At 34.8% G+C, this 10,827-nt stretch overlaps 3 protein-coding genes across 4 annotated transcripts in view; 1 reads left to right on the top strand and 2 right to left on the bottom strand.

Annotated features, from left to right (window-relative positions):
- Positions 1–4,395, bottom strand: part of LOC140973692 (agamous-like MADS-box protein MADS2) — a 6,035-nt gene extending 1,640 nt beyond the window's left edge. Inside the window, exons 1-7 of one of the 2 annotated variants that reach the window (XM_073436675.1) lie at positions 3,895–4,395; positions 2,797–2,878; positions 2,634–2,698; positions 2,459–2,558; positions 1,751–1,792; positions 1,591–1,659; positions 786–910 (exon numbers count right to left, since the gene is read on the bottom strand). In XM_073436675.1, coding sequence (XP_073292776.1) covers positions 786–910; positions 1,591–1,659; positions 1,751–1,792; positions 2,459–2,558; positions 2,634–2,698; positions 2,797–2,878; positions 3,895–4,079 — 668 coding nt within the window. In that variant the 5' untranslated portion in view covers positions 4,080–4,395. The remainder of the gene's footprint in view (positions 1–785; positions 911–1,590; positions 1,660–1,750; positions 1,793–2,458; positions 2,559–2,633; positions 2,699–2,796; positions 2,879–3,894) is intronic. The other variant, XM_073436685.1, reaches the window with a different exon arrangement.
- A 2,642-nt stretch (positions 4,396–7,037) lies between these two features.
- LOC140973675 (scarecrow-like protein 3) lies at positions 7,038–8,462 on the top strand. Its single transcript, XM_073436651.1, has one exon. It carries the CDS (start codon positions 7,154–7,156, stop codon positions 8,450–8,452), a length of 1,299 nt encoding a protein of 432 aa, XP_073292752.1. The 5' UTR covers positions 7,038–7,153; the 3' UTR covers positions 8,453–8,462.
- Positions 8,463–8,618: 156 nt separating this feature from the next.
- LOC140973682 (PI-PLC X domain-containing protein At5g67130) lies at positions 8,619–10,672 on the bottom strand. The gene is made up of 8 exons (XM_073436664.1): positions 10,423–10,672; positions 10,159–10,281; positions 9,945–10,067; positions 9,719–9,817; positions 9,323–9,626; positions 9,013–9,236; positions 8,883–8,969; positions 8,619–8,787 (listed from the first exon to the last, which is right to left on the bottom strand). Exons 1-8 carry the CDS (start codon positions 10,513–10,515, stop codon positions 8,761–8,763), a joined length of 1,080 nt encoding a protein of 359 aa, XP_073292765.1. The 5' UTR covers positions 10,516–10,672; the 3' UTR covers positions 8,619–8,760.
- Positions 10,673–10,827: the final 155 nt, after the last annotated feature.

Raw genomic sequence — 10,827 nt, 5'->3', positions numbered from 1 at the left:
AGTTGAATTTATAATTTAAATATTAAATTCAAATGTTGAATTTATAATGTATTTAATTTATTAAGCTCAAAGGTTGAGTTTATTAAATAATAAATTAAATATAGTGGAAAGTATGTTTAATGGGCTTGTAGGAGTACAAGTCCAACATACTAAATAATTAAAGTTTTAATAGACCTTGATTAATTAATTAAACTAGTTAGACTGTCCAATTAATTAAATCAGGCCCATTAATGTTAATTATATAATGAGCTTGTGGCTTTATTATAAATAAGTTTTGAGGAGTCAAAAACCTAGCCTCCACTATGATTGAAAGAGTGATTCACATGAATCACATCAAACCTCCTCCAAATTTTTGGGACAATTTTTCAAGAAAAAGAGTTGAGCCGTCTCTCGATTTTAATCTCCAACGTTGAAACTTCTTCCAAATATTCTAGTGTTATTTGGAGGAGGAACAAATCTTCTAGTCGTGGACCTAATTAGAAGAATCGAAGAAAGTTCGTAGGGATTCATCAAGAGCTAATCCGTTCATACCGGATTAGTTGGAGCCAAGTGATTTAATTCACAAAGGTATAATTTCTAACATCCTATGAATGTTTTGAAAACCATACGAGTGTCCAAATATTTTTTTTGTTTTTCAAAATAAAATAAAAATTTGAAACTTCCGCTGCGTTTGGGCGCGTAGAAAACCGAAATCCAACAGTAGATATACTTGATTTCGCAATTAATAATGTTCTTAATAAGTATATAATATTCTTGATTTCGTGTGTTGAAAAAATTACCCTTACCCATTATGGAGAGATAAATTGGAATGAAGAGGTTGAAAGATTCCTTGAGATTGAGTATGTTGTCCCCCACCTTGGACCCAAGATGATCGCTGAAAATGTTCGCTCGCCGCATGTATTTCTTCGAGCTGCAACACACATACAAGGAAGATTCAGTTTCTTCACCTAAAATTCAAGAAACCATGCATTCTACAAATGGAGTTTTACTTAAATTGTTGAGCATGTCCCAATCTCAACCATTATTAATTAAAATACCAAAAATAGGTTTGAATTGTGGTTTTGATGATTCCTACATGCACACGAATAATTCGAAACAAACCCCATTTTTATTTAATTTTCTGCGGTTTAAACCACGAAATCAAACTGAACCCTTACCAAACAAAACCAAGAAATGGAAAAAGTTTTCGGCTTAGAATTATGCAGTTTTGTGTACATTATTTGGGAAAATTACAATTTTAGTCTCGACATGTTGGATGAAAACAAAACATTGAACTCACTAGACTGAAATTTCAATATACATTAACATAAGTTAAACAACAAGAACTATGTTACTAAAGTACCATGTAGATAATATATATGACATATTTTATCTTTATCTCTTTTATTCAAGAAAATTATCAAATTTCACATATCAAGTTGATCTTTAAAATGAAGATAAAAGATAGAGTTTAAAAGCCATCGATTAAACTGAAATTAACTTTGTGCTTTGATTCAATCAATGTATAAATGCAGCTCCATTCTATTGGGGAACAGCCGATGATTTCGATTTTACCATGTTATAACCACCCAAACCAAACCAGTCGTTCACCTGCATGAAAAAAATTGGCACCCTAACCTTTCTTTCTAAAGCCTTGTTGGCCTCAAGCATCGACTTCTCCTGCAGTAAAATTCATGGCGCGTCATTCAAAGGCATGGAATCCAAGTATGTATAACTTGTAGAGTATATTAAGTAATGATCTATAGTATACCTTTGCTTGAAGATCAGAAAGCTGATCAACCATACCTTGAGCCTGCGCGTTCAATGAGAACATTAAGGGAGTATTAAATATCAGCAATAAATAAATTATGGCACTTTAGACAATATACATGCAAGGACTTGGAAATTTCAAGAAATGATTTTCATCAAGATAATTTTTAACTGAATCCATCAAATTTAGACATCTATTTCTTTACGGTTTATGCTGCACAATAGCGCAAGTTGGGATAAGAGACGTCGTGATGCAGTGCATGAAGCCTTTTTGGTACCATGGGATCACCCCAATGTCAAATAAGGCAAATATCCAAATTGACAGGATTTCAAATGTTAATAAATATCCAGACTGGTTAGATGAATCCATCTTATGTATTTTGTGACTGTTCCGAGGAGGAAGTAAACTTCTCATTCATTAATGATTTAATCCAAATTTCATTTTGAAGTTGTTGAGTTAGTCGTATTGAGCTTGAACCTTTGTTTTGGGGTATATTTTATTCAGTCTGGTTGAGATTTTTCTCAGGTTTGTGTAGGGCTTTGCTCGGTTTTTATATTAGTCAAGAAAGGGTTGGAGTACCCCCTGTACTCCCTTATTAATAAAATTTTCCTATCCAAAAAGAAAAAAGAAAAACAATTTGTTGATAATGGATGGAGATGCATAGAACAAACTCAATGAAAATGAGAGGAAAACAGAATTTAGGTATACCCTTGTGGACCTAATATGGTTCAATGATGTCTCCAGTTGATGCTCAATGTGCTCAAGGTCATTCATGCTGAGAGGAGCCAAATCATCTCCAAGAAGATGCCTGCCACGACATTTCATGAGTTGGAGAGGTACTGATCTCGTTGCACCATGTACAAAAGAGATGAAAGCTATTCACCTTTGGTATTGTTGGAGTGACTCGTATTCAGATTTTAGTTTTAGATATTCATTGTAGCTTCCATGCTACAACAAAATTCCAATTCTAAATTAAAACTCTTTATTAATTGATAAATATTCTCTTATTTCTATATTATTGACATATATGATTCAATTTTTAATACCTCAATAATGTTCTTGGCTGAATGATTCACTTCTAAGGAACCATAACTGCAGTTTCGATACTTTTCAAGAGTCTTGAGCATGCTGACACAAATGCACAAGATTAATCGAAAACGAAATCCAATAGTTTCATATAGAAAATGAAACAAAAAAAAAATTCGAGGAATCAACCAGGGGCGGAGGTACAGCCCTCAGCACCCGGTACAATTTTTTTTAAAAAAATTTATATGTAAATTTTTGTATAATTTTGGATAAATTTGATATTAGCCCGGGTAGATCAATTTAAAATATTAAAAGATGTTAGACATTAAAATTCTAGCTCGGGTAGCGCCAGATTCCTGGCTCCGCCACTGGAATCAACCAAATTGAAAATGTACATATTTACTTCCTCAAATTCAATATCCATGGTGTCACTAAAATTACTAGATAACTCTCATGCATATATATTCAATTTTCATGGTTTCACTATACTTCTTGGATTTTTTTTAAAAATTATAACTGGCGAAAAGTTTAATCTCACGGCACCGAAATTAAACTCCGGTCGTGAACTTAATTATGTCTTAACAAGTTAAGTCACGCTCAAAATCTGCTCAAAATCTAACGAATTTTGAGAATATATTGTCTTCTTCAGCTTTGTGGAGGAGTAGTACTATAGCTTCAATAAATTTCTTGATTCCAAAACTCTATATTCAGAATATTTTTAGAATCCTAAATTTTATTCAAAACATTCGATGTAATTAGTTGTTTATTCTTCATGTAGAAAACTGGAATTAGTAAGATGGATCAGGCCTAAAACCAGTGATCAAAACCAAACCCGTAAGACTGAAAAATAAAATCCATTTGAATTGACTTCAAAATAATCTCGCTGCCATTTTTTATATATTCTAAAGCTAGAGCTGGATCGGAACAAGAATAAAATAAAGAAAATCACAGAACGCAGAGTTAAAAGATTAACATCCCAAATTCAAGAAATCACAACTGGCTCAAATAAGTAGAAATAATTCTTTTTCAAAAAAATAAAAATAAATCCCATTATTGACGAAAGAATATAATTAAACTTATCGTATAAAAATACAAAAACAGAAAAAGCAAGAAGATACTTGGAGGAGCTGCAGAATTCATAGAGCTTGCCACGATTAGAGAAGATAATAAGAGCAACCTCAGCATCACACAGAACAGAGAGCTCGTAAGCTTTTTTGAGCAGACCATTTCTCCTTTTTGCAAATGTCACCTGCCTATTAATCTTGTTCTCTATTCTTTTCAGCTCCACTCTCCCCCTCCCCATGATCCCTTTATCTATATAAATATGTATGTTCAATTTTCTGAAATTTTGATTTTCACGCTCTACTGATTACTTCCCTTTCTTTTCTTGGGAAACTTTCTTCCTTAATTCACTTGCCCACAGTCTTCTCAAACCAAATGCGTGAAAATCTTGAAACCCTAAAAGAGAAAAAGCAGGAAACATAAAAGGATTTAAACAGGAGAGAAGAAAATAATTTGGAAGCGGAAGCTTATCTATTTTATTCCTGTTATTTAAGGTTGTTAGATTTTCTGTAAGATTTTTCATGTGCACCAACAGATTAGATATATGATACGAAGAAAGTCATGGTTGGATTTTTTTTCTTTTATTTTTTGATTAATTATTTCATATCATAGGTGTGAAAATGAAAGATAAATCTTTTGACCATTGTAATAAAAAGCGTGTTGCAGAGTGTTAAATCTGGAGCGTGGAAACACGCGGTAAGATTAAAGCTCGGTGTATTTGTAACGCGGCATAGAGACGCGTGGCCGTGGATCCTAAGGTCCATCATAACATGGAATCAATGCATACCACGTGTCGGATGTTCAGTGGATATAATCTTGCCAGTTATTTAGATTAGAGTTTTTAAAAGGGGGATAAGTATTGGTTAGGGTTTGTCAGATTGTAATTATTATTTTTTTGGGGGTTACGTTGTAAATTCAACAAAACTCGATTTTTTTTCCCTTTCAAATTCTAATTGTGGAGATCATGAATGAATTTTTAGGAGTAAAATTTATAATTTATATCAATTAATAATCTTTTAAATGTTTTAATAACTCAGGTGCCGTATTATATCTTTTTGGAAGAAAAAATTTAAAACTAATTAAAAAAATTTCATTATAACATTTTTCTATTCGAATTTTGAATCTATATCATATTATAATGATGAGTAGGTTTCTTGAGAGACGGTCTCACGAATCTTTATCTGTGAGACGGGTCAACCCTACCGATATTCACAATAAAAATTAATACTCTTAGCATAAAAAATAATATTTTTTCATGAATGACCCAAATAAGGGATCTGTCTCACAAAATACGAGTTGTGAGATCGTCGCACACAAGTTTTTGCCTTTAATGATTAGACAAATGTTACCATAATTGAAATGAGTGTCATTTAAATTCATAGTTCAAGTTCACTCTCGAATAAAATATGTTGATTCATTCGATTAAAGCATCTTACTTCATCAGCTAAAAGTCAATAAATGATAACGATCTTCAGTTTCCACATTTTAGACTAATTAATTATAACCTTAATATAGGATATGTAAATAAATTAAATCAAAATATTATTGTAAGCAAAATAGTAAAAAACATGCATGTTAAATTAATTTTTTTCAATAATTTTTAAATTTGACATAAAACTGAGGTTAAAAAGAGTTTTGGTTTTTGAATGACCTAAGGTTGAGCATCGAATAGAATTTGTACCTTCTCTTCTTTTGTCTTACTATACCGTACACATTATAGCATTTGATTTTAATAACTATAGAAAGAAACGAATCATAAACATATGGGGGAAGCTTTTGTACTCCGTTGGTTCTCGATGAATAGTCGGAAAACAAAACGATAAACTTGCTTCTATCGACTCAAAAAAAATACCGAAGATCAATTTTATGAGACTATACTTAGATAAAATTAAAAAAACAAACTAGTAAATAAAATACAACTCCTGTACAAAAGTAATTAACTACTAAGAAAAATAATTAATCTTAATAACAAACTAGTCAATTAAATCCTAAATCTAGGCTGCATGTAAACGCCTAATCATAAATAGTATTGTCCAAAATTATCGTTGAAAAAGAGAGATCGGACAGACCTCCTCGGTCCGCTGTCTTAATTGCGGTCAATTTTCTCGAACCGCGTTCTCACGGGAAGTGTCACAAGTCATAACAGAAATATAATCATATCCTTGTCGTACACGTGTCCTCTTGAAAAGATAATGGGCTGGGCTTCGTTGCCCCACTGTTACTGAAGAAACGGGTTTTTACATTAAATTTCGTTTCGGCTTCATGGAAGTGTGCCGGCTCTGTGTTGTGAGCCGATCGATCTTGTCTCAGCATTGTATTGTGATTTGTGAGTCGATCATGTATCAAATCATGGACAAGTTGAATCTAAAAATTTAAAATGGAAAAAAATAAAATAAAATCGGAGTGTGAAATTAATTTGCCTTGAAATCCTATATTATTTAAAATCACGCACAAAACCACTTACAAATATGGGTGAATGTGCTTTTGTTTTTGGTACATTAATTTGTTTAATCTTGAATTTCGGTCCATTTATAAGTTTTTAGATTTTGGTTTGATATATTATATTTTAATTTTATGTTATTTTTGGTCAATTTTCTGACGTGACATATTAGCGATTTTCAATATCACGTCAGCATTTTTCACTGTAACATCTGTATTTTCTAATGTCACATTAGTAATTTGAACATAATAAATGAAAATTAACAATTAATGTACTAAAATAAAACTTAGCCGACCAAAACCTAATTAATCCCCTGAGTTTTTTTTAGCATATGAGTGAGATGTGTTTGATTTTAAAAAATAAAGGATATATTAATATTTTTTTAATGTCTTTTAAACTTTTCAGTACCCCATCAATTCTATTGTATAATAGTTATAGTAAGTTAATTGGTTAGTATCGTCGCGGGCGGACGATAAGTTTTAAGGAACCATTCCAAAGTTTTTAGTTTTCTATTCATAATTTTGTTGTTTATATTTGGCTCTCGTGGTTTGTCTCGATAGAAACTCTTCGTTTTGGTACGAAATGCACGATAAAAAATTTGTAATTTTCTGGTTAATCATTTGGCTAAATTATTTAATGATCCGTGAAACCAAGAATCAAGACAGGTCAATTACACTAAATCATAATTAAATTAAATATATCAACATTTGTAGCATTGTAATGGACGAATCTAAAGCTTCCAAAAGCTAATATCTGGTAATCTTTACTTGCTTCTCTTCCAGGTAGAACAACTAGATCCTCTTCAAATACAATTCCTAAATCATCATTTTTTTACAAACATTAAAACTTCTCAAAAAGGAGTTTGATTGTTGATCATGAGTTCCTCACTTCCACCTCAAAAACCAGATGTAACACTTTCCCTTGGTTTGCCAAGCTTACCCACTTCCAGTGGTGGATTAAAGCCCGAAGAAAGAGATGTGAAGCTTATTCAGCTATTGCTAACCTGCGCCAACCATGCCTCCTCAGGGAATCTACACCACGCCGACGCCTGTCTCCGCCAGATCTCTCGTCTGGCCTCCATCAACGGAGACTCTATGCAGCGGCTCGCAGTCCGGTTCGCCTCTGCGTTGGCTGTACGCCTCGTCAAGCGATGGCCAGGATTGTACAAGTCCCTGAACATTAATGGTGCTGCCTCGGCTTCTTGTGACATTGTTCGCGCTCGGGAAATCTTTGAAAGGACCTTCCCATGCATTGAGTTTGCGTATGCTGTAATCAATCGAGTCTTGTTTCAAGCCATGTCGCGTGAACACGTGATCCATGTTATAGATTTGGGTTCCGAGAACCCGAAGTTGTGGGTCCCTTTTATTCGAGGATTACATGAATTGTCCGAGGAGCTCGATCACGGGCCTCCGCATTTAAAGATAACATGTATCGGGAAAGACAAAGAAGCACAACAAAGACTTCGGGCAGTCCTTGTGAAGGAGGCCGAGGTTTTAAGCATGCCCTTTCAATTTAACCCTGTGATGGTTGACATCAGAGATTTAAAAATGGACATGCTTAAGATCGAACCCGGTGAAGCATTAGCTTTGATTTCAATCTTGAGTCTCCACGTCCTATTAGCCGAGGACGACCGAGTCGAATCACATTTCGGGCTCAGTAAAAATGATCAGATCAAAGATACTAAGCATCTCAACGAGTTCCTCGAAATGGTCAAGTCCATGTCCCCTAAGGTGGTGCTACTAGTCGAGCAGGAGTCTAATCATAATTCCAATCGTTTGGTGGACCGTTTCGTAGAAGGAATACATTACTATAGCGCGATATTCGACTCCATTGACGTAGCTTTCGGCGGATTTTCGGGCAAGGAACGTACAACGTTGGAGGAAATGTTTGGAAAAGAGATTGAGAATATTGTTTCTTGTGAAGGAATGGAGAGGGAAGAGAGGCACGAAAGATTTCGTCAATGGGCCGTGAGATTTGGGAAAGTGGGCATTCGGCCCATTAGATTGTGGTCTGAAAATATGGATGAGGCCCTTAAAGTGGTGGAGAATTATGGGCCTAGTGGGTTTAAGGTAATTAGTGAGAAAGGAAGTTTGATGATATGTTGGCATGATAGACCCATTTATGCTGTCTCCTCATGGAATTGCTTTAGGTTTCTCGCTAATAACGACGATTAAATTTTCTTGTTCATTTCTTTTGATTTATTTGTTAAAAGATAATTGCTTTTGTGAAGCTTGCATCATTCACAATTATTTCGGGGAATATAATTAGATTAATTTTATCGAAGAAGTATTTGAAAGAAATAGTTCTATTTTTTAGACTCGGCAATAAATGCATTCAAATTTATGTGGAGCTAGGCTGATTGTGACAAAGTTAACATTCACTTTTGAAACCCATTTTTAAACAAAAAAACAATACGCAAATATGAGATATGATCACAACCAGTCACTTTCTGCATAATAATTCCGGAGAAATAATCCTCTGATCAAGGAGAGCTACAAGTTGACCCCTTCTGCAACATTTAAGTCAGTTATTATTTTATTTATTAAATTTAAAATGACATGAAAATGAGAAAACAAAAACAAATTTGGACATGATCGAGCTTACAACACATGAATGAACATCATTGCATCCGCAAAGCAACTGCCCATTCAAGTCGTCCGCAGATCGAAACGATCCTCCACCNTAGCTGTTGGTGGTGGCACAAAATTAATTAGTTTAGTTCGAAAACATTGACCTTGTAAAAATCGACGGCCAGAAAATTGGCCCACCGGTTGCCGGCCGCGGCTTGGCAGGTCTGAACCATGCTCATCAAGTCCCCGGAGTTATCCACACAGGACATCAGTTTGATGGGGATGGACCTAAAGTAATTCACCAGAACCAAAGATTTGCTGGTGTCGTTGAGGTTCGACGATTCTGCCCGATTGTAACAGCTCCCTCCTTTCATTCCATCATCTCCATCTGTTCCATTCAACATCATTCTTTTAGACGAAAAGACAATAAAAGCTCAATTAGTCACTCCTACGCGTAAAAAAACAATTAGTTACATTGATTTTCGACCATGTAATTCCATTGATACGCGATTCCTTCACTGTTTTCTTTGGATTTGATGGAAGTAAACACGAGCAACCTCTGATTACTAGCAACCATGTCGCTGACGAGCGGCCAGTCTCCACCATTTTGAGGCATTTTAGAGAGTGGGAACCAATACTTCATCAATCCTGCGTCTGTGAAAACCTTAGTCAATCCGTCGGGTGTGTGAACGTAGTCCTCCAAGATTATTGTCACTATTTCCGATGGATTTGCAGACATGAATGCTTCGATTTCCTTCAATGTGTCTATTGCCCGTTCCTGATCATAAATCAATAATCATAAATCAATACACATCAGATTAGTATATGCTTCATAAATCTAAATCGATCATCAACCTCTGATATACTTACAAAAGCAGTGTACTCGTGGCATTCGCCTCCGAAAGAATGGCATAACCAAATGTCTCCATCGAAGTCGTAAGTATCGAGCATCAACGCACGAACTCCATTCTACAACCGAAACTCGCAATTAGGTAGGTCCAAATATGTATATGTCCGTTGGGAAACTCTAAAAAAAAAGTGATTCTCCTTTCGTTCAGGTGTTGCAAACACTCGCTAACTACGTAAACAGACATACATTAAGCTGTTGGGTGACGGTGTCTTCTTGATTTGTGAAGGTTAGCCTTGGATTTCCATCGCTTATCGCGTATGAATTGTGCGTCGTCAAAAACGCGTATTTGTTGAACGGTAAAGAATTATTCTGCAATGGAACGAACTTCAAAATTAATTTAAAACTCGATAAAAATGTAATCTTTTTAAGCAGTTACAAACGCAAAAAACCAAAAAGAGACCACTAAGTTGAACTGGTTGGTGGCAGTTGATCTAACACATCTTGACCCTGAAAACGATGCTGTGCATGAAAAGCAATACAAGCCCCCCTCACAGTCTCCATCCGATGAGCATTCATCCCCAATCTGCTATCAACTTCAATAAAATAAATGATCGATCTAATTCGGAAAATCAGGGAAAAAAATCAAATTATAAAACATGCATATGCTTTGTTTAAAAAATAAGTGCTTAAATTTTGCACATCTAGATCAAAGATGTGGATATACCTTGCAGGTTCCATTAGAACAGGCGATGCCGTGTCTCAGCAGAAGAAACAGAGCAGTGATCAGCACAAGATGTTCTCGCTTCATCACATCCATGGCGCTGACAGAAACGGGAGGATTTTTACGTTTGTGGAGTTTTATTTTGTAGTAAAGTTTTGTCTGAGGAATCGAATAGTTGATTTTTACATATCAAATACAAAATTATGGGTATTTGAATTTCGACAAGAAAAAGAATTCCTCAAAGAAGGAACAAGAAAAGTCGGGTTTTGGTAGTATTGTAAGATAAAGACATACACATACAGAAGGTCGGGTCTTAATTACGTCGGCATTAGTTAGGAGGGAAAACGTCCAATACTTGTAATTATTGTCAAATAAACGTAATTAAGGGGGTGGCTCCAAATATGTCAC

Source organism: Primulina huaijiensis, chromosome 1, assembly GCF_012295235.1.
Source record: "Primulina huaijiensis isolate GDHJ02 chromosome 1, ASM1229523v2, whole genome shotgun sequence".
NCBI lineage: Eukaryota > Viridiplantae > Streptophyta > Magnoliopsida > Lamiales > Gesneriaceae > Primulina > Primulina huaijiensis.
This window is presented reverse-complemented; position numbering and strand designations above follow the sequence as displayed.

What these genes read in the sequence shown, in the direction of transcription:
- LOC140973675 (XM_073436651.1), top strand. Translation starts at nt 7,154, where the DNA reads ATGAGTTCCTCACTTCCACCTCAAAAACCAGATGTAACACTTTCCCTT.